Genomic DNA, 26,445 nt, shown 5'->3' with positions numbered 1-26,445 from the left:
TTTTCACAAGCCTTGTTCGGGGAGGAGGGAATAGTTGGTGCGCGTAAACTGGCCCAAATACTCTTCTTATATATAAAAAAAAAAACTTCTACTCATTCTTAATGATTCACTTATTTTCTTTAGGGATTTTTTCTATAACATGCGCAACTCATATAAAAATTTTGGTTTGAGTACACTATTCATTTTAATTTCCAAAAGATGTTTTCCCTGTGAATTTGTTACTTTTATAATTAATGAATTCGTCGATAAATTACCAACGAGATCGCTAATATGATAAAATCGCTAGTATTTTATCTACGAATTCCTTGATATTAAAAGTGAAGAAATCACAAGTTTGTATATTATAAAAATGACAAATTCACTAGAAAAACATGTTTTGGGAATTAAAATGAACAGTATATCAAATTCAGAATTTCATCATATTTAGCACACGAAATGGAGATTCACCATTTTCTTTATTTGTAATTGGGGTGTAATAAGTAAAAGTTGAGGTGCTAATAACATCTCTCTTAAATAAAGAGATCTTACCTTGTCGATAAGGTAATTATAAAAGCACCACAACCTACCCATAGTTAAATTGTTTTGTCTTATATGAGTTAAAAGTTATAGAATGAGTTGAATTTGGGGACGATGATCTCTATAATAAGGAGATCATCCTCACCAAAAATCATCCCATTTTTAAACTTCTAACCCCATCAAGATTGGTTTACAAAAGAAATGGACGGTTTATGATCTTGAACTTATTTTGATGGGGTTAGAAGTTTTAGGATAGGCTGAATTTTTGTGAGGATTATCTCCTCATCATAGAAATCATCCTTACCAAATGTCACCTCATTTAAAATTTTTTAGCCTATGTAAGACAAAACAATTTGACTATGTTGTAGGCTGCCCTTATTAATTAGTGGGGTGCTTTTATAATTACCCTTGTCAATAACACCTGGGATGGTTAATAATCATATATTCTCGCATTAAAATGAAAGAAAACTCCGCCCAATTGAAATGACCCAAATGCTCTTATAAATCAAAACTAATGTCTCCTGTTTCTATTCAGTTAGATTTTCTAGAGCTACACCCCAGAATTCTATACAAGAGTGGCAGGATCAATCCTTGACACGTGTAACTTAAAAAATCCAATTCTTTGCCACATCAGCACAATTCACGTGAAAGGTTGAGCTTTTAACGGCGTTATTTCTGAAAATTGCACTCGTGGTTCATTAACAGAGTTATTTATCAGATAAACGGTTTAGATGATTTACACGTCAGCTTCAAGGCTTAAAGGTGATACAGCTGTGAAAAGTTCTGGACCTCAGCTCCAGAAAACCTTTATCATTGCGTATAAATATTAATTTTTTTATTTTCTCTCTCTTTTATTCTATGTGGGAGTTGAGAAAGATTGCATGTACAGGGAGAAAGACTGAGAGAGATAGAGAGAGAGACCATGAGATCATCTATCTTTCAAACCTAAAATTATTTTAAATCTCTTTCTGTGAAAATCGGTTTGCAACCAATCTCCAATTTCTCCACAATTAGGGTTTTCAATCGGAAAAAGAAAAGAAAACAGTGTTTTTGCTCCAAAAAACCGTCGAAACTCCTATCCCTAACTCTCTTGTTATTAGCTATCAAAGTTCTGCGAATTAGGGTTTCAAAAGCCCTAACAAACCCTTTACGTTTGATTCATTTGCCCTTATTTTCTGTTTCTTTTTTGGTTCACTGTGAACAAGAGAAAATTTTATTTGCCCTAATGTGAGTGTGAAGGATTAGGGCTAGGGTTTCTCTTCGTTTGTGCCCATGGGGAGCACAGAACCTGATCGGAAGCGGCGTCACTTCAGCTCTATTTCGCCCACTGCTGCTGCCCCTAAAAAGCAACCATTTTTACCTTCTTCGGAAGAGAAAAAGGTATAATTTTTCCTCTTTAATGGTTCGATTCATTCAAGTTTTTGTGCATTTTTATTCCAAGTTTATCGGATTATTTGAAAGTTTGTTGCTTTACGGTTATTTTCCTTCATTGAATGCATCCCTGCTTTTATTGCTTACACAGCGATTTTTCTTTTAGAAATGTTATCTTATAGATTTTATATATTTTTTACGGGAAGTGTGGATATTTATAAATTTATGGATTTATGAGTTTTAATTATAGTCTGCAAGTCGTCGAGGTTTTAAAACCTTGTCTCGAGGCAATGTTTCGGTCAGGAGAAAAACTGATAACGTCTCAACTGATACATTCCTAGAACATTCAATGTTTCGTATCAGTCTTGCCCGATATGTTTTGGCTGATACATTCCAATACTATACGATTCGACATTGTGAACCATGCATGTGTGATCACCAGTCTTATGTTGTATATTAAGTTCTTTTAGGTGGGTTGGATTATTCGGTTTATTACCTGTGTTAAACCAATTGAAGGTGTTATGATATGGAAATCATTTGCACATGGATGAAATTCTCGCGTATTTAATAGTATCTGCTATTGGGGTAGCTGTTTTAAATCCATTCTATGGTTTCAAAGGTATGTCGAATACAGGTTTGAGTTACTATATATTGGTGTGTGTCCAGCTAGGTAGATAGACGTATGTACCTGTAGGCTGTATCTACTTATAATTTGACACACTCATGTGCACATACATGTATGTGTTTATATTGGTGATTCTATTTAATTTGTATCTTTAAAGTTGAACAATGATGCTCTTCAAATTTAAATAAAAATAATTAACAAATCGCTTGCATAAATCCTAGCTTTATGAGTTACTAAACCTGCCCCGAAGCTGCTACTTTCTCTCTCTCTCTCTGATAGGTAAAGGGCTACTGGTTAGCAAGGTGAAGTTGGGTTGGGTTTGGGCTTAGAGATCCATATTCCATAGCTCAGTTGGTTTGACACATTGCAAACCAATTTTGAGGCCGTGGGTTCAAGTCCAGCTTACCTATAAAAAAAGAGGCGAAGTTGGGTTCAAGGGGTTTGAACTTTAGACGTGGGGACAACACTCCACACGTCTCACCAACTTAGTTAAGTTGTCACTTTATCTTTCTTGCCTAAATAATAAACAAATCTTTGGTATAAATCCTTGCTTTTATGACTTACTAAACCTGTTCCGTGCAGCTCTTTGCTTGATGTTTTATAAGTTAATAAACCTGATCAGGAATTTAAATTTTAATATAGAATCACCTAAACATCTTATGACCTTACCAAAATGTCCGTATGCTTTCATGAAATAATCGAAATACCCTTAGGTTTCTGTAAATCAATATCTTCATCAAAAGTTCGTCATACATATCCCATGAATGCATTGGACCAAATATGTGTTTTATATTACAGGTTGGCACCCTAAGCACTTTGGAACCGAATGCAAAATGCATCTTGGCGCCTCACTTTTTACATTGTGATATGTTCTTTCTTTCCTTTAGTTTTTTGGTGTGTAAGCCAGACTTGAACCCGTGACCTCAAGCTTGTATTGCAACATGCAGCCAACTGAGCTGTGAGTCCAAGCCCCATTATTATTATCATTATTTGGTGGGTAAGCCGAACCTGTGACCTCAAGGTTGTATTGCAACATGCAGCCAACTGAGCTGTGGGTCCAAACCCCATTATTATTATCATTACCTGTGATGTCAAAGTTGCATTGCATTGTGTTGACCGTGGTATTGACAGAAGCCTACACATTTTTTTGGGTGGTTAAGCTGGACTTGAACCAATGGAGTCAAAGTTGCATTGGAATGCCAACAGACTTAGCTATGGATCCACACTTCACCATTAGAGTCCAGCGACTCTAATACTTATTGATGGAGTATAGATTTGGAAAACTCATCTATTTGAGATTATCGACGCCATGTCTTATTTTCCATTGCATTGTTGGGAGTTTGAAAACTCGAGGTCCGAGTTTCTTTGTTAGACTTAAAATGCAGTATAAAACTAATTTTAGAATAGAAACATGAAACTTTTAGTATAAATTCTTGTTTGTAGCAAACAATACCCAATATCTCATTTTCCATGCGGAATCTTTTTTGTTAGAGTAAATTTTAGGGTAAATTACACTTTGACCCCCTGTACTTTGGCATAATTCCATGTTGACCCCCTAACATTTTGATAATTGCACTTACCACGCCTTTCACTAACGGTGTTAAAATTCAGATGTTTGTTTACTATTTTACCCTTTCATTTTATTTTTTTATTACAAAAAAATAATTTTTAAAATGATAATTAAAATGCCCCGTCTAAGCATTCACACTTTTACGTATCAATCCATTTTTTTCACAAGGATATTTTTGTGTTCCAAGAAGAAATAATATTTTAAAAAGGGTAAAATGGTCTTTATAAAAATGAAAATCATTTTTTAACTGTTTGGTTGACGGAATGTGGGTTGAAAGGGGGGGGGGTAAATGAGCCCCTTAGATAACTATAAGGGAGGTAAGTGCAATTATCAAAAAGTTAGGGGGTCAACATAAAATTATGCCAAACCACAAGGGGTCGAATTGTAATTAACCAAAATTTTTATTACTGAGTAACAGTGGGAAAATTAAATTCATGACATGTGAGGCGTTTATGATGCAAACTAGAATCCTATCTTCAATTCATCGTTTTCTTTACTTTTTTAGTATCCTCTCCAACCTCTTATTTTACTGAGTAAAACTCAAAACCCTTTCCATCATTTCCCAATCTTGATTAAACTTAAAAATGGCCTCCACCACTTTCGGTTCTCCCTTTTAAAACGTAAAAATCTTTTCCTCTTAAAACAAATGAAAATTGTTTGGCTCTCCGCGATGTCCTTTTATTTATTTTCTTTCCTTGCCTTCCTCTCTTGATCTATGATGCAAGAAAATCTTCCCAATTTTGACTTAAGGATTTTTTCAAACCCCTTCTACTAACCTATGACAAGAGTGATATCTGCAGTTGTTTTTTCTATTGCCAACAATATTGCTACACAAATTCTTATAGAGATTGTTAAGCATTGCTCTCAATCCGGCACATGGTTTCCCTTTTCTCCCTGTTTTCACCATACTTATTTTATTAGAAATGCAAAAGATTAAGTAAAAAACAAGTAAGAAAATTTGGGGAATGTCATCCCAATGTACAAATAGTTTTTTTGTAAGCATCATCTTTAACTTAGGGATAAAGATTTCTCATTAATACTCCTTCAAAGATTTTCATTCTTTTATATCGTGGGGTGCTTGACCTCATCGGTTAGGTCCTGGTTTCAAGCTTGGCCAAGTCCAAGAGGATTCTCTTTAGTGTTTCTTGGGGTATTTGGAAGGGGATGGATAACCGTATTTTTGAAAATAAGGAAAATTGCTTGCAAAATAATATCTTGTCAATCGTGGGTTTATTGTTTTTTGGGGGAAAGTATTTAAAGAATTCAAAGGTAGCTTCTTTGAAGAATTCTTGGTGAGATGGAATTGGGTTTGTAATGTAGTTCTTGCTTAGTCCCATCTTTTGGGCTATATGTGTTTTGTTTGTATCTTGTTTGTGGTTCAGTCTCCTTGACATCCGGCTCCTTTTATTTTATTTTATAATAAAATTCTTTACCCTATAAAAAATGTGTTTACATTGTTATATATCTAAGTTAGCACTTGATGGCTATGACCCAAATATCTTGATTATCAAATTAATTTCATCAATATTTAGCAAATACCTGTATTCTTTGTTTTTTTTTTTTTTTTTTGTGAGAAACTGGAAGCTAAATGAATGTAAGTTTTTTCTTATAATAGATTACTGAAAAAAATATTATCCTCATACCAAAAGAAGTAAAAAAAGACCAGAGCTGCATGTTGACGAAACACTGAAGATGTGTCTGATTGCCCAAGACTTGCTTAATAATGTAGAAATTTAGTTCCTCAGTCTGGTCTTTTTAATATTTTTCTCCCTTTTTTTAAGATAGCATGACATACTTTAATGGATTTCATAATTGTCATTTATCAGGCTTTTACTTATTTAGCAACTAGGAGCATCAATCCTTGCTACAATTAAGATGTGTTGATTGCTGATCCACCTAGGATCTGGCCTCTGATTTCTGTTGATTGAGAGTAGAGCATTGCTTTAAATGCCAGTTTCTATTTCTATCTCTCTCCCTGCATGTTGAATATTTAAAACGGCCTGTTTGGATAAGGCTTCATGGACAAAAGCACTGCTAGAAAAGTAATGGAGACAAAAATACAGAGGACATCTGAGTTCAGGATGGTCTCAAAATGACTCTACAAAATATTGTATAAATGAAAGAAACACTTTAGAAGTTATCTTCTGATGTACCGATATACAGTCATCAATTTGGTCAAGCTTTTTATTCTAGTGGGGCAGTATGTTAAGAAGTGGGCTGTTTATTGTTCTATGTCCGTGTACCTTTGGTTTGGTTGAAGTATCTGGAGATTTTGGAGGAATCAACATAGCATTTACTTACATTTTTCTTGAATTTAGTGTGTGTTATTATTATTATTATGTTTTTCTGGGGGGGGGGGGGGGGGTGGGGGCCAAAGCGGACAATCTCCTACAAATGTGGGTAGGACACACTACATAATGGTAGCAGAGCCGAGGATGGCTCATCAAGTTGGGTGGGGAAAATGTCACGATCCCACCAGTGAGCTTACCCAAGTAGGGAAAAGGGCTGTTGAGACCTAGGAGGTTGAAGTGGAGTCATCTATTGTTGGATGGAATGGTGGGAGGAGCTGTGAGTTCAGTCCCACATCAACTGGGTAGACATCAAGAACTTGGACTGTAAGGGCAAGCTTGACTCTATCTTGTAAGACACATTTTAAAGCCGTATGGGGTAAAATCCAAACTGAAAATATCTTACAAGTGTGGACCAGGGACGCTACACAACCTCTTAAAATAAGAAGCAATTTAACATGTAGAACTAAGAAATTCAATATATCTGAAGGATATGAACTATTTTTTATGTTTTTCTGCTTTTCTCATTAGAACTATCTAATTATGATTCCTTTTTGTCCCCAATGGTAGGTATATTTTGTGGGTATTTTTCAATGTACGAATTAAAGTTCCCTTGCATTCGTATCTTACCGTACATCTTCTGGATTAATTCCATTTCAGCTTATTTTGGTTTTCAGTAGCATTTTTGTCTATACTTGCAGGGACGCTACACAACCTCTTAAAATAAGAAGCAATTTAACATGTAGAACTAAGAAATTCAATATATCTGAAGGATATGAACTATTTTTTATGTTTTTCTGCTTTTCTCATTAGAACTATCTAATTATGATTCCTTTTTGTCCCCAATGGTAGGTATATTTTGTGGGTATTTTTCAATGTACGAATTAAAGTTCCCTTGCATTCGTATCTTACCGTACATCTTCTGGATTAATTCCATTTCAGCTTATTTTGGTTTTCAGTAGCATTTTTGTCTATACTTGCAGGTGACATGTCTGTTCTCTCTAGTATTTACTACAGTGTTTAGGGGATGATGTTTTTATGATATCTATATTCTTTTGTTTCATACTAGTCATATTTTGTGTTATTCTTAGTTGATTGAATGATTCTTGCATATGGAAATATTTTCTTGATTGTAAATTATGGTACATAGCACATGGATTTTTGTCAGAAAGTGTTAATATCCTCACCGCCTCCTGGCTGTGTATTGGTACATAATTGCAGCAATGTATTTCTTTTTAATATCATATTTGTCTTGGGATGCGTGAGGGCTTGTTCTCGGTGTGCTCTGTATCTTGCTGGAGATTCTTCTTGCACCTTGGGATTTTCCGCTTCTTTTATTTGGGGAGGTCTTTCAAAATTCTTGGTCTTCATTTGGTCACTGGCGTTGGGGAGGATAACTATGTTGGATCCGATTATCAAGAGAGGAGCCCAAATGCCAAACTTTTGCATTACGTGCAAAGAGAATGGAGAGTCGACGGATCATATTCTGGTGCATCATTACACTGTGGCCCAACAAATTTGGTCTCATTTCCTCTTCTTGTTTGGTCTGGTTGGTTTTTTTTTCTTCTGTTTTCTGTGCCAGTATTTTTGAGTTTTGGTTGGCTTGGAGGTGTTTTTTTGGCTGTCAAGCGGATCCTTTGGGGTCTTACACCTTTTGCCGTTTGTTGGGGGCCTTTGGAAGGAGAGGAACAACTGGATTTTTGAGGGAAGGAGAATTCAGTTAGGATCATATTACTTCAATTCTAGCTATTCTATTTTTTTTGGGGCAAACTGTTTGAAGGATTTAGAGGGGTGTTTTTTGAAGATTTTCTTGTGAGATGGGATGGAGTTTGTAATTTTTCTGCAGTATAGGCTCCTTTGTATGTTGGTTTGTTATTTTGCATTTGTATACTGTTTTGGGTTTGTCATCTTGACCTCCCTTCTTTTTTAATATATATATTTTTTTTACTTATAAAAAAAATGTTCGACATTTGTTCTTTGCCAGAAAGGATAGTGTACTCCCCTTCCACCACCCTTAGAGCCTATTTGATCACTGAAAGGATGAATCCAGGTTGTTCTCGGATACAAAAATGCCTTATTGCAGAAGCATATCCATCTCAATCTGCAACTATAGAACGATCTTATTTTGTTTGAGTGTTTAAACTGACATATCATATGAATGTTTCTAACTGATTTTGTTTGTTTTCGAAAGGTCAGTTTTCTAACTGATAATTCATTTATTCTGCTCAGGATTTGGCATATATTTTTCTAATAATTCTTGATTCTTCTGCTCTTGGCATTGTGTAATCTGTACAATGTTTAAATACATTACAAACTTTTGTGAGTTTTCAATTTTTATCTTTATGTGTTTCTTAAGAGAAATAATATATTTTGTGGAAAATATCATTGGATTTGACTACAAATACAGTACCCCTTGCTCCCTTGAATTAAAATTAGGATCAATGATGCGAACTCCATCTCTAATGTTGATTTGTTTGCTCCAAAAATGCTTTCTTATTGTGGTGGTTTTTATCACTATGTTGTAGCTTGACACTGCCGTTCTACAATATCAAAATCAAAAGCTTGTTCAACAATTAGAAGTTCAGAAGGCTGAGCATTCTGCCCTTGAGAATAAGTTGTGTCAACTAAAGGGGAAACAACATGCTTATGATGACACATTAACAGTGGTCAATAAGTCTTGGAATAAGGTAAGATGTCTTCTTTAGCTTAGAAGACAATTCTATGAATTATTTTATGGAAAATTGATTGCATTATTTTTGAACAGCTGGTTGATGAGTTGGAATCATGTACCATTCGTGCAAGAGACTCTACAAGCAGTGGGCACGATGTTAAACATTCCTCAATATTGAAGGGTGAGCAATGCCAACTATCTTCTAAATGTGTTATTGTAATGGTTGTTCTTTAAATTTTTTTTTTTTCTAAGTTTATTTTTTGGGATGCACTTGGTTAATTTTGCTCTTTAGTACCTGATGGAATTGATCCTTTTTTAAAATTGTTTGTGTACTGTTCCCGGATATGGGTTATATGAATCTATTCATGAGGGCACTGGATTTTTCTGGAAGGATGTGTTGTTGGACATTGGGTTTAACACACGGCAACACACCATGCCAAGCGTATACTTGTTTATTTAAATATTTTGGTTTTGCCTTCTACTTTGTGTATTGTTTATATGATTTTAATGTATATCAACTTATTTATGTTGTGTTAGTTTTAGATATGAAATATACGTTTTCTTCGATAGATATAATTTTTTTTACTAAAAGAAATAGAAGGTGGCCACCGAACAAGGGAAGAAAAGGAGAGAAACAAACTATACTAAACAAAAGCAAAAAAAACTCAAGCATCACAAAGCATATCCCACTTAAACAAGAAGTCTTAAAAAAAAAAAAAAACTCTAAAATCTGGGAAGGATTCTGCTCCAAGAAAAGATGAACGCCACTTTTTTTTTTTTTTGATAGATAAAGATGAATGCCACTTTTGATATAATGACCTTGCGAAGGGGATGCTCATTCCCTTCAAAAACCCTATTGTTCCACCCCAGTGAAATATCCAAGCAGATGCCAAAAGAGGTTAAAGACCAGGGAACTCTCATTTGATAGGAATTCACTTTCAGATGCCAATTTTGTATGAGATCCAAAATGCAATACACAAAACACCAAGAGATCTGAAATGACAATAGAAAATGGGCCCAAATCTCCCTTGAGAAGGAAAACCTTGAAAAGGAAAAATGAATAAGAATGTGATTAGCCAATTTCCGACTTACTTTACAAATACAATTTGCTGAACTCCTTAACATGATTTTATCCATGGTGGGAATTTTCCAAGAGCTGCTGACCAAATGGAAAGTGGAGATCCTAGATGAGACTTTTGTATCCCAAATAGTAGAGGCCAGAAAAAGGTGAAGAACAAGAAGAAAACAATGAATTATAGAGATTTTACAGAAAAAAACCTTATCTTTACTTGCTATCCACTGGTGAATGTCTGTCATTGTATTGGGTGTTGTGGTGTCCTATACCCCACATCAACACTTGTATTTATGTCAATGTGACAGATGTCGATCACATCTGTATCTCTGAAACTTATTTTATTTGACTCATCTATGAAATCGTGCTACATTGTTGCATGTACCCATGTCGAACACGTGTTAGAATCTGACACTCAAGAGAGTCTAGTGCGACACATTTATTTTTTATTCTTCCCATATTGCAAGATATTGATTAGCATTTAGCATAGTTTATGATTTCTTCCCTTTTCAATTGAAGTTTTCTTTGTAGCAAATATGACATCAAAGAAATGTAGTATTTTGTTCACTGGTGTGTGATACATCATCCCCTTAGATAACCCCAAAATATTCCTTTATTATCCTTGTTATTATATAAAATAATTTTTTTGTTTATTTAACTTATTTACAATATAGTGTCAAGTCCATTAATTCTATTTTTTGAAGTAGGACAAATCCAACACTCCCGTGTTGAAACCCTTCACCTTATTCTTGCAACATAGTGCTCAGGCTAAGGTTTCATGTATCATCTGACAAGTGAACCAACTTTGTTCAACTTCAGTTTGACTTCCACTATTGTCTCAAATATGTTACATTGATTACAATGTGTACTTGCATTAAACGTCCACCCTGGATTAGGGAGCATTTGTTTTGCATTGATATTCCTTCCCTACTACTATTAGGACTTCTAAAGTTTTGCTGAGGTAGCATTCTTTGCTTGGGGCCACGTCATCACTTGCTTGCAAACGGATTGTTGTTTCTTTTTGTTTGTTTTTGTGTCTGTGTGTGTGTGTTTGTGGCTTTAGTTGCAAAGCTAATGGTCAGTCTTTGAACTGTCTTCTACTACATCGTGTAATTCAGCCAGAGAAATTTGGGGTGATGGCATATAACATATGAATGATTGGTCCACTCCTGGGGGTCTACGCACCAAACCTAAACTCAATTTGTGGTTGGTTTGAACATTTTATCGTGGTCTAGGACCGTGTGTTGAAGAAAAGGGTTATTATAGACTGCTAGAAATTACCGGTCAAGCTCCTTTTTTGCTGGTGGGGTTATTCCCAAGAGGCAGGCCAAACTTCATAGCTTATAGGGCTTGAAGAATGTGCTGCATGGATTTATTTTACATCTGTGGTCAATAAATTTAGGGACACCTGATTAATGATAACCTCTTTTATAGAGTTCGTCTTCCCCTCGAAAACGCAGTTGTTCCTCTCCTTCTAGATACCCAAACAAACGACAAACAGAGTTAACTCCATAGGATTCTCTCTTACCAAAACACTAGATGATCACGTTGAAACTATGAGAGACGTAGTTTGGGAGGCATCCATGATGATTATTAGAAAGAAAACGTGAAATCCTTAAATTAACTATCAACTTTATAAATTCAGGGCCTAACAATTGACAAATTGGTTTGTGTATTCTTATTTCTCTGAGAGTTGAATAGTAATCTTATGTTGCAAGGGAAGCTCCATTTGCACAATGTGCAGTAGCTTAGAGCATCATAATCTTTTCATTTCAAATGGTCATAGTTTTTAAGAGCTGCTATTGGCACCCCAACTTTTTCTTTTACACTCCAATTAAAAATAAAAAAAATACGTGAATGGTTGGGAATAAGTAAAAGTTGAGGTGCATATAGAAGCTCTCTCATTTTTTTGCTAGATTTCTATCTTTTTTGGTTTAGGAATTTTATGAGCCTAATCATAATCGTAAAGAACTATTGAAATTGTTTGAACGAGTGTTATAATGTTTTGTAATTTTAAGATTATAATTTGGTCCAAACCTTTGTGAAGTTTGAAGTGTGTGTTTAATCTTTAATTGGGGGATGATAAATAATTTAAGAAATTGGGGTGCAATAAGTAAAAGCTCGGGTGTCAATAGCAGCTCTCTAATTTTTTTTAAAAACCATTTTATGGGAATACATGTTGATAGAGGTGCCATTTATAACTATTTTTTTCCCGTGTTAGTGCAGTTGAGGCATCATCTCCCCCCGAGGATACTTCTCTGCACAGGCTTCTAGAGACGGGTGCAACAGAAAGCTGTGGTACACATAACTCTAATCAAGTGGAAGGTAGTCAAACATCTAGTGCGACTACTAGAAACATCTTAGAAAATATAATAGCTTCCATTAATAATGTGTGGAATCTGAAGGACGGAAATTCAGCTGCATTGCTAGAGACTCTTCCAGAAGTTGGTAAGATTTTATATGTAGTGGGACAGATGCTGTTTGTTCAGTCTATCAGTTTAGAACCTTTGGTTCATTCTTAGTTTCTTGTCTCTTTAATTTATTTATTTTTTCTCTTTAGAGCCTGGGAGACAAAATGCAATTAATGATTTAAAGGAGGAGGTTAAGAACTTACGAGTGGCGCTTGATGATCTTCATTTGAAGCACAAATCAGTGGCAAGCGAAGTTCAGAGCTATCGAGTCATTAATGCAAAGAACAAGGCTGAATTGAAACGTTTGGAAGGTAATAACCTTTTCATCCAGAAGAGAATCTACCAGTTGGCATACCATTTTTTTGTGTGTTGCACCCCGGTAAAGTTTAAAGACAACAATGTCTTTCTCTTCTAAAAGAATGCCCTAAATCCTTAAAACTGAGACCTGGTTACCAAGTAACAAAACTTTCATTTTAACACTGCTACACCTCTGTTTTATAAGGAAAAAAGATGGATTTTCTTGAACCTCTCCAAACCCTACCTCTATACTTAGAATACGAGGAGATGACTTGGGTTTCCTCAAAGTTAGCGGAAGAAGGAGTGGTATCTTTCTGTAGAAACGTCTCTTGAAATCAACATTGGAGTGCTGACATGTCTTGACTATGATGTGCATTGCAAGTACATTTACTTTTTATGTCGTAGCTACAGCCATAAGGTTGTTTGTTTTTTGACCTTCGTTTCTGTCTTTACCATTCCTCATAACCTTCCTGTCTCCTACTTCTCTTCTTTCTTCTTACCAATAACACTATTGCCAATAGACCTTCCAAATCAATCCAAGAAGTTGTTGCCAGCCCATCCTAGGATTCCTTGATCTCTTCAGATTGTTTCCAATAATGATTTTCTTGCATCTTAGAAGAGATTTTTTTATTCCTCTTCTTTTGCATTTTTCTTTTTTCATTTCTTTTCCATTATATTATCCATTTAAACTGATATCTTCAAACTGGGTAAGTTGGTCAAATTTGAAAATAACTTGTTCAGTGACTCGGTGTGAGCTTAGAATTTGCTGACCTATTTGGAGTTTTTTTTTTCTTTCAAAAACTGTTCTGTCCTTGATTGTAAGTATTAAACATACAATCTGAAAAGTCACTAATTGATACAAGTTTTTGTGGCTACTTCTCTGGTGTCTTTGAAGGTGAATTGGAAAGTACTATTTCAGAACTGGGAGAAAACAACTGTAAATTGTCATCTCTTAAAGCACAGAGAGATGCAGCCAAAGGTGCTTCTTTCCCTGTCTTGAATTTGGGGAACAGCTGTGTTTCTGGAGACAAGCAAAAAGATTTACAAGATATGGAGGCTGAACTCAAAGAGTTGTTGGTAATTAGGAAACCTCTTCTTTGCTTTATGGATGCACTTTGCAATGATTTGAAATGTAACTGACAACGGTTGTGTCTATTTGAGCTCCTGAACAGGAGCTGGCTTCAAGTCGACTGCTAGAACTCAAAAGCCTCCATGTTGAAAGGATAGAAATTCTGAAGAAGTTATCTAATTTACAGGTCAGGCTTGTAATGTTTTTGTTTGTTTGTTTTGTTTTCCATTTAATGATTCTGAATATGTTTCTTTGAGAGAGCTGCTATTGCCACACCAACTTTTGCTAATGCCACACCAAGATGCATGCTAATCTTTGGTGATTTGCATATGAATTGGGGTGGTGTTAGCAAAAGTTGGTGTGGCAATGTAATCTCTCTTCTTTTATTCAATGGGTGTTTTCATTATCAACATAGTTGAAGCTGTTCCCAATTGTTTTAAACTTGTAATATTGTGGCAGAACACTTTGAAAGATTTGAAGCACATTTCTTCGTCCAAAGCCTACCTCCTTGTAAGCGATCAACTTGAAAAATCAAAGGCAGAAGTGGTCCAGTATCGTGCTTTACTCGAGAAACTACAGGTTGGAGTTGCATTTAGATGTCTCTGTCTGCCTTTTTTTTTTGGGCATAGTTGAATATTTTCTTTAATTCAAAATTGTAGATTGAAAAGGATAATCTTGCTTGGCGGGAAGCTGAAGTGAATGTGAAAGTTGATGTGGCTGATGTTTTTCGAAGAGCTTCTGCAGTTTCCGACTCCCGAATAGCTGACCTAGAAAAAGAAATACAGAATCAAATATTTGAAAGAAATCTTCTTGAGATTAAGCTAGATGAGGCTTCAAGAGAACCAGGTTTAATTCTGAGGTGTATTTTTCAATCTTCAGAAATTCTTGATGACCTATGTTGTTTTGTTTTGAAAGATAGCCCTTCCTGTGTATCTCAGGAAGGAAAGAAATCATTGCTGAATTTAAAGCTTTGGTTTCGTCATTTCCCAAGAACATGGGTATTATGCAAAGTCAAATGAGTAAATACAAAGAGGCTGCTTTAGAGGTTCATTCCTTACGAGCTGAAGTTCGGTCTCTGTCAAATATCCTTGATAGGAAGGTGAGTTTCTACGATTTATATGCAACCGTACTCTTTAGGTGCACATTCGAAGGGCTAAATGTGTGTTTTCTCTTACACAGATCAATGAGTTGGGAACTCTATCTGGTAGATCTGCTGACCAAATTGCTGAAATACATAAATTGCAAGCTGTGGTATGATTATCATCTGTAGGCTTTTTATTTTTATTTTTTATTGTTTAGGGTCTTTTCAACGGAGCAGATACCACTAATATACAATAGGATAGCACTTTGAACAAAGGTCGGTAATTGTGCTCGACTTTAGAAAAAAAATAGTGTAGAGCATTTTCATTGCACATATGGTATTAAATTTCGTCTTGTTTTTATGAAATATACCAAAATATTTTCATTTCCAAAGATTGATGCGAAATTTGTAGAGATCTTCATTCATTGTGCAAAGTATTTCAGTTAATAGGCAATTTCTACTGAAATAATCAAATTTTCGGTATAAAAAGGCAATATTTCAATGGAAACATTTCGGTAAACAGTAAAATTTAAACCGGAATGTTCTTTATTGAAAAGCTTATTCTAAAAATATTGATAAAATAACAAAATATAGAAATTATTTGCTGAAAGAACAAGTGAAATTATACATCATAATATCTGCTAATAGAACATACTACAATATCCATTCATTGGTAGAAATGAATTCTGATCAGTTAGGTATCTATATCCTTTTTTTTATTATCAGCAAGCCTGTTTTTAATGAGTTCAGTAACTTGATACTGGTGGGATTTGAACCTAGGTCTCTGGTATCATCACCCAAAGACTTTACCAACTAAGCTAGCTGGCATCTGCTATATCATCTTATATTATGTTGATATCTTCTATGGGACTAATGATAAAATGACGCGCTAAATCGTATGTGGTCTGTACGTGGCTGATGTGGCAAGTGCATTTTTTTTCCTTGTGTATCCCAAAGAAAAAGTTCTATGTTTCTGTGCACTTGCCACGCCAGCCGCTTACAGGCCAAGTGTGATTTAGCACCTCATTTTATCATGACTCATTCTATGGATATTGGCACTTCCATATAATTACACACTGTCTGTCATCCATGTTGTAATTAGTTGTATAAATTAGTTATGTTTTCTTACATATTTAAAAAGGAAAAGAAATTTGTGCATTTAAACAAGTATTTTACGTAATAAAGTGGATGTTGTAATTTTATTAAGAAGAGAGAGAAAAGAGGCCAAGAAGACCAGTCTACTAGAGGCATACAAAAGAAAAAACAAGGCATGCCATAAACAAAATCAATCCTTGCAAACAGTGTCCCATCTAAAACATAAGGTCCTTGAAGAAGACCCCTCGGAATTCCTCAAGCACTTTGATTTTAGCTTCTCAATAACTCTGGTCTACTTTACGTTGAGTTGAGTGGTTTTGTCCTGTTTGCTGCAGGTCCATGATCTGAAGCAGAGTGATCAAGAGTTAAAGTTATTTCTGGAAATGTATAGACGTGAATCCACTGATTCCAGGTTAGAACGTCATATGCTTGGTTTTCTAGTCGGGGGATCTTTTTCCTGTTTTGTTTGTTTGTCAGGGGGTGGGGTATTTTTGTTGGTATCCCTTTTTTAGACTTCTGTTTTCTAATTCTATTTGGGAATAAGTTATGGCATTTCTCCCAGATGGATTAGTGTAGAATAGTTTACTTTTTTTTTACTTTGGAACAACTTGGACATCTTCGATTGGATCATCATTTTGTTAATAGATGGGGTTAAATGCTAGGCTCAATCTTCCCTAGATAGCCAATACTTGCACCCTTTAGGGTTTGTGTGTGTGCGCATGCGCGCGCCTGTGTGTGTCATGTTCTTACGACTTGAACATGTAATGATCAATCACTTTGCAATTTGAATACAAGGGGGTTTCCGTGGATATGGAGCTTTGACCTTTATTTACTCACCATCATCCAACTTGACTGAATTTGACCATTCAGAATTCATATATACCTCTACAAGAATGGGAGCTAAAGATGACCTTCTTGAAGCAGTTGCAAAGTGTTGAGATAAGGAGGCTTCCAACCCTTATTGACATGTGGCCGCCGAACAGTTGAAAAACTTACTAGGGGCATTTGGAATTCAGCTCTGATAGTAATTGATTAAGAGCTCAAGCTTCAGCTGGAGGTGCCAGGATCTTAATTTCTGGTGGCATGCTATAGGGTTGCAATGCGCCCAACCCGAACTTGACAAACACCAACCTGCGCCCATGCCAATCTGACCTTGGGCTTGAAATGCTCAACCCAAACCCAACCCAAGTTCGATTAATTTATTCCCCGTTAATACTGGATAATTTAGCAATGATAAGGGCTTTTATAAACATAAGTGGTACGTAAAAGAACATCACAATTTACACTATTTTTCCTAAAATTGTGTTTTAAAATTTACACATAAAATTATAAGCGAATTTAAAAAAGCGAAGAAATTGATGATTAACTAAAGCTAGCATCTTACTTCATTTATTGTTTGTCGTAATTTCTAACAAAACAGACATTTACATTGTATGTCAATATAGAATTACACAAACAAAAGCATTTATAACAAGTAATTGTTTATTTTATGAAAATAATCACACATCAGTTTTGATATATAAAGAAACAAAAGTATAAATACTAAATGAATGCAAAAGAAACTAAGATATAAGAAATATTTTTAAATTATAGCATATTAAGTTCTGGTTTTGGTAAATCAGGTTGCCCAATGTCTACGCCCGTACCCAACCCGATTTGAGTCAGGCATTTGTTTTTATTGCCCGAACCTGAGACCGAACCCAAGCTAACTATGCCCAGGCCTTACCTAAGGTAGGGTTTGGCCCGCCCAAGTTGCAGCCCTAGCATGCAATGGCCAAGCTCCATAATTCCATTTTTGTTTGATAGTTTTCAAACTGGAAGTAAGAAAAACCACCATCATCGGTGTAGTCCCATTAGTGAGCCTTTCAAACTTAGCATAAGAGCCCTACAGGCTCTTTCACTTGATATTAAGCAGCTTGTGATATAGGATCTGTCTAACCAAACATCCCTTTTAAAGTGCTATTCCTTCATCGTTGGGCATTTGAGTATAATTTTCTTCTTTACCTTCGGTTGGCTCATTATATTCAAGTTCAATTTATTTTGCTGGCTGTTGGAACCCAAGATTGCTCAGTGCTTCGTTTGGAGCCTACGTTTCTTTGTACCCAAAACCTACAATGCCATCTCTCTCCCCAGAACTAGATTCACGAGATGAATGCTTATATCAACTTCAAAAACTTTAGCTGTTTGTCACTATGATGGTTTGGTTGCCCTCCTCATTTTATGGTTAATTTTCTACAATTTTAAACATGAACCATATTTGAATTACGTGATAAATTATTTGCATGAACTACAGTGTTGAATAAAATCTTTACCACAGTCACTTACATTAGTAGAGGCTTCACAATTTGGAATGTGTATCATGTGTAAGGAAATAGAGAAAAAGGTGAACTATTTTCAATTGCATTGCCCAGTTTCTTTGTAGATATGGGTGAAGTTCTTCGTGCTTTCCGGCATTTGAAGGACTGTTCCAAAGATGGTCCATGATCTTCTTGAGAGGGTGGTACGTTAAAGCCTTCTCAAAAAAGGTGGTTTTTGAATCCAAGTTGTGGTATGAACACTCACATATTTTAACCAACTAAGCAAGCTGGCACCTTCATATGTGGTAATTTATATCATACTAAATTCATTGAAATTGGCGTTTCTAGTTGATCCATACATTTTACTTGAACCCTGTCCTTGAGATGACTTCAATTTATATCTGTATTAACTCAATTCATTGAAATTGCTTCAACTCTGGAATTTTACTTGAAATATGTTCCTTAGAGAATGTGAGTTGTTCACTTCGTAGTTTAAAATGTTGCTATAATGCTGATATCTTTTTATTTTTTGGACTGTGCAGGGATGTCATTGAGGCTAGGGATTTGGAGTACCAGGCATGGGCACATGTTCAAAGTCTTAAATCTTCTCTTGATGAACACAGCTTGGAGTCTCGTGTAAAGGCAGCAAATGAAGCTGAAGCCATATCCCAACAGAAGCTGGCTGCAGCTGAAGCTGAAATTGCTGACCTCAGGCAGAAGTTGGAAGCTTCTGGAAGGTCCTTTTTATTTGTTTCTTTCCTATTTTTTTTGGCTTTAATGTCTCAAGATTTTTATGTAATAGTTCTTTGGGTTCTCAGAATCACCCTACCTCTAAAGGAAAAAATATAAATAGAAGAATAAAAAAATAAGAGAGGGATCTAAGTTTATCACTACCACTTTTCGGACAAAGCTTCTTCATCGCAAGCCTTTAGACCTCTGTGAAGTGTATTTTCCAGTCTGATCCTAAGAATTTTATATTATATTATCATGTAGTTAAAATCTTTAAACTCATCTACTAAGCAAGGCTTTTGTGCCCATCTCTTGTATGCTGTAGCATTTTCTACACATGGTTTTTGTTTTGTAGTTCCAAACAAAGTTTTATGTTATAGTGTATTGTTGTGGAGTACTTTTTTCTTTGGATATAGTGATTTGGGGCAATTTTTCACAAAATAGATCACTAATTCTAGATTTAAATCATTCAGTGATGCATCCAATCTTTCTGAAGTCCTAAGATCGAAACACGAGGAAGGTGAAGCTTACTTGTCAGAGATTGAGGTTAGCTCTCTCCCCCGTTTGTATATGAAATACATCCGTTTTGGGTTCAGGAATCACATTATCTGGCTTGTGGCACTTGCAGACAATTGGGCAGGCATATGGAGATATACAGACTCAAAACCAGCACCTGTTGCAACAAATCACGGAGAGGGATGACTACAACATCAAGGTGGCAAATTTGTTTTTTTTATCTTGTCAGGCTATAAAGCGATATTCAGTTTCAATATTGTTGGTATGCTTGTAATTTATATGTATATGGGTGGCGTTTGGACGCCCTAAAGAGAGCCAAACATTTTTTCAATGTATGGGGGTTAGAAGTTTCGGAATGGGCTGATTTTTTGTGAGGATGATCTCTATGATGAGGAGATCATCCTCACCAAAAATCAGCCCATTCCAAAACTTCTAACCCTATCAGAACTGGTTTACAAAAATCAGACAGTCCACGATTCTTCAACTTGCAAACTAGTGTTCGGAATGACTGATTTTTTGTGAGGATGATCTCTTCACCATAGAGATCATCCTCACAAAAAATCAGTCCATTCCGGAACTCCTAACCCCTATTTTGAAAAATGTTTGGATCTCTTTAGGGCCTCCGAACGCTTCCCTATATATATTGGCTACTGGCAGTTTCTGTTTGTTCTTTTCCCTTTTATGACCATTTGTTCTTCGTGAAAAAATTAGACAGTTGCTTCACTGTTAAGAGGTGTGTGCTCAAAACTGTACATTGAAATCATTGTGTACAATATGACCTAGTGTTTTACCAACAAAGGGAAAAAAAAAAAGGCCCTAAATTTCTTTAGTTGTATCAATGGGTAATTGATTACTCAAGCTGATTGGTCGGGTTCCTGTCCATCCTTTGGAATAATCTGGTCAGTTATGGATGTATTCGTCCCAACATGGCTCATTGTTTCTTTTCGAATATTAATTTTGTAAGTGGGTTTTATTGGGTGGTGGATCTTTCTACACACCTCAGCTTGATCAAAAGGTACAACATATAGTTTTGGTATTAAGTGCCAAGTGATCTTTAGATACTTGGAAAGCTTCGATGGATTTTGAAGGGCGAGAATCATGAAGTTGGTTCCATGCACTGCTTAATTCCTTTTATATGTAAAGTAGTGTAAATATGTATCAATTAAGAAGAAATTCACAGCATCTAATATTTTGGTTGAGTTCTCATAAAATATTTGCATGTACATTGGTTCTTAGAATGTCAATCCAAGTTGTTAAGATAGAGGAGTTTTCGGAGGTGCACATAATTTAGTGTAATTGTATTGGTCTGAACTGTTTTTTATGTGAGTTAAACTTTTCTGATTTTATCAAAGATGTAAAAAAATTTGCATCCTTGTTGAGAGGCAATGTGATTTAAGTAGCTTTTATTAAGGTTTTTATGGCAGAATAGATAAAATTAGGGTTTGCTGGGAAAAAATATAAATAATCTGTCTGATTTTTTTTTTGGTAGAATTAATTAATGAAATTTCTAATGCTTTTTATTTAAAAATTTAAAATTATAGTTTTATATATTTGTGCCTATGTATGTGCTTGGGCCTTTAGCCTTTCTACACCGCACATCTCAAGCCTGCCTCGACGCTTAACCATAAGCCTATTATAAACTAGAAGACTTGGTCTCATGGCTAGGAATCTATGCCTCAATGCAGTGAGTAAGCCTCACACGCATTGATATTTTTTAAAATAGTTGTTGTACTTGCTTATGGATCATCCTAATTGGTTTGTTTTATCATCGATGGACTGGAAACTGTCATGGGCTTTTAATTATCTCACTAGTTTTACGAAGTTTTTTGAAGCATTTTTCCTTGAATGTAATCTTTTGATATTGTTGATTGCTTTTCCAGCTAGTTTTAGAGGGTGTGAGGGCAAGACAGATGCAAGATGCTTTGCGCATGGAAAAACAGACCATGGAAAAGGAGTTGCATCAAGGAAATGTATCTCTGGATTTCTATGACCGGAAAGGAGCGCGGATTGAAGAACAGGTATCTCTAAACCTCAGTTAAATTCAAACCAAATCAATCCATAGTTTAGAGATTATTTTTAATCGTTACTTGCTTTGCAGTTGAGAATGTGCTCAGAGCACATTGGGAAACTCACAGAAGACAGGTGGCACAGCTCTAATGTCTTGGAAGCCACACAAAAAAGGATGTTGGATGTGAGGGGAGAATGTCAGCAGTCAAGGAAATCCTTAGAGGAATCCCAGTCCAAGGTTGGATTAGGCCGACTGGGTGTTGCTGAGTTGCAGATAGATCTAGAGAAAGAGAGGTAATCCATTGCTCTACTTGTTAAGGTGAATCCGAGGTTTCCAAGATGACTCATTCTTCTTTTAAATTTATAGGTTTGACAAGAAAAGGATAGAGGAGGAGTTGGAAGTCGTAGGAAGGAAAGCAACACATCTTAGTGTACGCACCGAGGCTTCGTCTATCTTGGAAAAGCTTCAGCAAGAAGTCAGAGAGTACAGGGACATACTAAAGTGCAGTATCTGCCATGAAAGACCAAAGAGGTAAGGATCTAATTGTGTTTCTCTAGCATCTTATGGGGGGCTTGTGTCTATTGTTTGATTCACGCTAAAATTATGGTGTTTGAGCACCCAACACAAATAGGATATGGGATTTCCTCTCATGGAAAGAAGAGTGCCTTTAGGTTTTCAGGTGTTGTTTCCAACCAAGGATTTAAGGCATGGGTTTCAAATCTCGATTTGACGTCGCATCTCATTCATCGATGAGATCTAGTTGTCTCTGACGAGTCATTTCGTTTTGGGCGAGATAAAGCATTTAACTCTGTTTACAATTATTTATTCATGTATGTTTATATAAAAATAATTATAAATATCTTTATGAAATAGGGAAGATTAGAAGATGTTTAATCATAAATTCATATTTTATTTAGATAATAAATATTGAAATTATTAAAAAATAATAATAATTTTAATTAAAATATACAAAATCCTGGTTGACTCGTCCGAGTTTTACTGACTCGGATGAGATTTTCAAAAATATCATCCGTGTCGTATTGTTATTTCGTGAGATATGTGATTCCTGAGACGCTGTGTAAATCCGGTTCGTTGGTGAATGATACCAAGATGACTTGGGTGAGTCATCTCAGTCTCAGAAAAGATTTAAAACCATGATTTAAAGTTTTGGGACTAAATTTTGAAATTTGAGTTAATTATTTTTTCAAAGGAAATTCAGAAATGGGAAAACATTTTATGCCTTTTGTTAATGGAAAGATATACTCCATACAATTTCTCAAAAGATAAGACAATTCTTAAATTTATCCTGATATGCATTGTCTCAGTTGGTAATGTCTGATATGCATTGGATGATATGAACATTCTTGTCTCTTTTTTGTGCCATTTGCACAAAAAACGTGGAAACTCTATTTTTTATATTTTGATGGGTAAACTAGTCTTGAACCCATGACCTCAAAGTTGCTTTGCAATGTGTCAAACCAACTGAGCTATGGGTCTAAGCCCAGGAAAATCTTTTCTTGTCTTCCCTCATTTTTGGATTTTCAAACATTGTTTGAGGTTTCGACTTTGGAAAAGGGCGATTTTCATAAAATCTCTCGTATTTGCACGTTTAAGTATGTTCTGTATAGGCCCCACTTATGAATATCTGATGGTGATACATTTTCTATAAATACATAATCATAATTTATGAAAAGACCTGCACCCTTTTCTCTGACACTCGTAAGTTTGCTGCTTCACCCATCTCTCTCTTTTGTTTTTTTTTATTATAAAATTTAAAATTTTTGCTTCTTGTTGTTCCGAACTGAGATGTAACTTATACTGGGCTTTCAGGTTGTCATCACCAAATGCTACCATCTGTTCTGCAACACTTGCGTCCAGAAAATTCTTGAAAATCGTCATCGGAAATGTGCAGTATGTGCTACAAGTTTCGGGCCTAACGATGTGAAACCCGTTTACATATGAGAACCTTTAGCTGTCTTGGCTTTGCAGAAGAGGTGAACCTGCCTTCTGGATCAAACAATCTGCAACAAGGTTCTGGCTCTCACCGAAACTTCCCATTTGTATCAAGGATTTTTATAAAAATTGTTGACAGAAATCTGTGATTTTTCGCCCGCCCAACCCAATCCATACAAGTTGCATCTCATATTTGTGGAATAGGGCTATGGGGTATAGGTTTTCGCCCACGTTCTCAAGTTTCCTTATATGTAAAGTATGATGCAACCCAATTAGCACCTTGGAGCCATAGGAATATTCCTTTTATTTGCAGATCCACCAGAACAAACAACCCTACTGTTTCTAAAGAAAGCCCCCATGGAGGTTCGCTCGTCGGTTTAAACTGGTGGTAAGATTTCGGCTACTCTTTCTGAGAGAGGATGTTGGTGATCGATCTTTGATGCAGAGTTTTGGTTCAGCTTTGAATAGAGAGATTTAAGAGTTTTGTTTTGGTTGTGAATGTAGGGGTGGGTGGGGGTGGGTATATAATAGGGGTTGTTGGTTCTGTCTCCTCATCATGTAATTCATTCTGTTTTGTAAAATCTGTGGCATTTTCAGTAATAATCTTTTTCATAATTAGTTGGTCTGTGAACACACCCCCTCCCCCCCACCCTGGAATTGGATGAGTCCAGGAACTTTCATAAATTTTAAAAAGATATTTCAAAGTTTTATTTGTAGATGGATTTATCTTGTTTTTTTTTTATTATATATTATTAAATGTCAATTTTTATCAGGGAATCAATTTTATTTGGTAGGAGCTTTAAAATCTCAGTTTCACACTGTAAGTATGGGAAGAAGACCTGTTATTTTGGGTTGTCTTATGATCTGTGAGGCATTTAATGGGTGGGATGGAGGTGCAGCTTTGCTTTTTCACTTTTGTACATTAATAATAGAATTACTTTTAAGGGTAAAATACACTTTGACCCCCTTTAGTTTGGTATAATTCCATTTGACCCCCTAATATTTTGATAATTTCTCCTACCTCCCCCTTTATTGACGTGGATAAAAATTAGATGTTATTTTACTATTTTACCCTCTTATTTTATGTTATTTCTTTTTAGTAGAAGTTTTTTTTTGTTTTAAAACAATAATTGAAATGCCCCCGCCTAGGCATTCACTAATTAAACTCATTTTTTTACAAGTGTATTTTTGTTAATGATAAAGAATTAATATTAAAAAAAAAGGTAAAATAGTCTTTATAAAAGGAATTTAACTGTTAATTTGGTGCAAGGGGTAAGTGAATCCCTTGACAACTACAAGGGAGGTAAGTGCAATTAGTACATGTTAGGGAGTCAAATTGGAATTATGCCATACAAGTAACAGGGTGTCAAAATGTGTAATCATATAAGAATCATGATGGGGATTGCAACATTGATTGGGCACCTATGCTTTCAACAGAATTGCTTCCCTGGAAACACTTTTGTTTGAATAACTTCTTCATGGACCGATTGCATTTGATAAGTCAGTGTTTTTTGTTTTTGTTTTTGTTTTTTTTTGGGAGGGGTTTTTCAATTCCAGGGTAAACAGCTTCTTGTTGGATCTACACTGTCATCATCTTTTAATGGATTCCGGCAGCTACTATTTATGGAAATGCCTTTTGAGATCCAAAAGCTCTTTTTAAAAGCTGTTGACCGCTTTCTGAAAAATTGATTATTTTAAAGAAAGGGTGAAGAATGATAAAAAAAACACACGAACCCAACAGTGGTAAAATAGCAAATCCTATGGTCAAGATTTATATGTGAGATAAGTATCATCGAGATGTGTGTTATTGATCAAAAGAGATGTGTGAGATTTGTCAAACCTCTTTATCAAAAGACAATCCAAAAAGTCTCAATCAGATCATATCAAAACAGAATATTAAATTAAATTAAATAAATAAAAAAAAGAGTAGGAATGTATTAAAGTGCATCGAGTTCTACTGGATTAACTAGCTCCATACTCAAAATAACTCCACGTCACTCCTTCCTCATAAGTACGATTAGAAAAAACTTACAACAAAACAAAAGCCAACCAAACAACACAAAAGACAGACAACACTTGATTACGATTAGATCCAACTTATTATTACTGAGAAACAGCTCCAACACCAACCCCAACCCCAGATCCTTTAGAATTCCCAACAACGAAAGGGCCCTTTCTATCGTGCGCTGGCTGTTTAATTGTCTCCTGTGCGCACCCATCAAGGAGAGCGGTTAACTGATAGGGAGGAGCGTCTGTCGCAAGCCACTGTTGGACGTAAAAGAGGCTCTGACTGCAGTCCTTGTGGGGTCCAGTTGATGTAACCTCCACGTACTCACAATACCATCCGTGGTGTGATCCAGATCCATCTGATGTTAGGTTGAGATAGCAAAGTGGGGAACCTAAACATGGTCCTTTCGCAGTAAATATGTCGAGGTTACCTCGCTCGAAATAGTCGTGTTTAGATCCCATTAGTCCCCAATCCTCGAGATCTGGGATCCTCACTGATTTGCCATTCGGATCACCAAGAGTAACCGTGATCTTGGAGTCGGTTCCAGCCTTAAGAACGGATCCTGTTCTTACGTATAAGGTGTAGACGCAATCATCCTCCTGCGTCGTCAAAAAGATCAATCAATCTAGTGATGCAAAAACAAAACAAAAAAAAAAAAATGATTTTTATGATGATTAGGGGAAAATGGACGGTTGAGATGATCTACTTACCGATTTGGATTCTCCAGCTGCGGCAGACAGGAAGAAGACGAGTAGAACCAGTGACCAGAAGCGGCGGCTCGTCATCTTTCCTTCTCGTCTTTCACTCACTCTTTGTGACGTTGAATCATAGATGGCGGGGCATTGGATAGTTTTATAGTGTATAATTG

At 35.7% G+C, this 26,445-nt stretch overlaps 2 protein-coding genes across 3 annotated transcripts; one reads left to right on the top strand and one right to left on the bottom strand.

Moving 5' to 3' along the window:
• The first annotated feature begins 1,360 nt into the window (after positions 1-1,360).
• Positions 1,361-25,580, top strand: HUB1 (histone mono-ubiquitination 1). 2 transcript variants are annotated; one of them, XM_086456260.1, is made up of 19 exons: positions 1,361-1,896; positions 7,592-7,919; positions 8,896-9,057; positions 9,135-9,222; positions 12,340-12,561; positions 12,674-12,835; positions 13,717-13,898; positions 13,994-14,077; positions 14,350-14,469; positions 14,550-14,736; positions 14,829-14,989; positions 15,070-15,141; positions 16,402-16,478; positions 18,906-19,100; positions 19,566-19,638; positions 19,721-19,807; positions 21,489-21,626; positions 21,707-21,909; positions 21,983-25,580. In XM_086456260.1, exons 2-19 carry the CDS (start codon positions 7,770-7,772, stop codon positions 22,149-22,151), a joined length of 2,532 nt encoding a protein of 843 aa, XP_086312386.1. In that variant the 5' UTR covers positions 1,361-1,896; positions 7,592-7,769; the 3' UTR covers positions 22,152-25,580. The 2 variants fall into 2 exon arrangements, with proteins under 2 accessions (XP_086312386.1, XP_086312387.1); XM_086456261.1 differs by lacking the exon at positions 7,592-7,919 and having other exon boundaries at positions 1,362-1,896.
• On the bottom strand, positions 25,545-26,445 carry LOC147393380 (PLAT domain-containing protein 3-like). The gene is made up of 2 exons (XM_086456262.1): positions 26,288-26,445; positions 25,545-26,176 (listed from the first exon to the last, which is right to left on the bottom strand). The coding sequence occupies exons 1-2, from the start codon at positions 26,360-26,362 to the stop codon at positions 25,673-25,675; spliced, it is 579 nt and encodes a 192-aa protein (XP_086312388.1). The 5' UTR covers positions 26,363-26,445; the 3' UTR covers positions 25,545-25,672.

Source organism: Akebia trifoliata, chromosome 10 (genome assembly GCF_017979445.1).
Source record: "Akebia trifoliata isolate Shusen 1 chromosome 10, ASM1797944v1, whole genome shotgun sequence".
Taxonomy (NCBI): domain Eukaryota; kingdom Viridiplantae; phylum Streptophyta; class Magnoliopsida; order Ranunculales; family Lardizabalaceae; genus Akebia; species Akebia trifoliata.
This window is presented reverse-complemented; position numbering and strand designations above follow the sequence as displayed.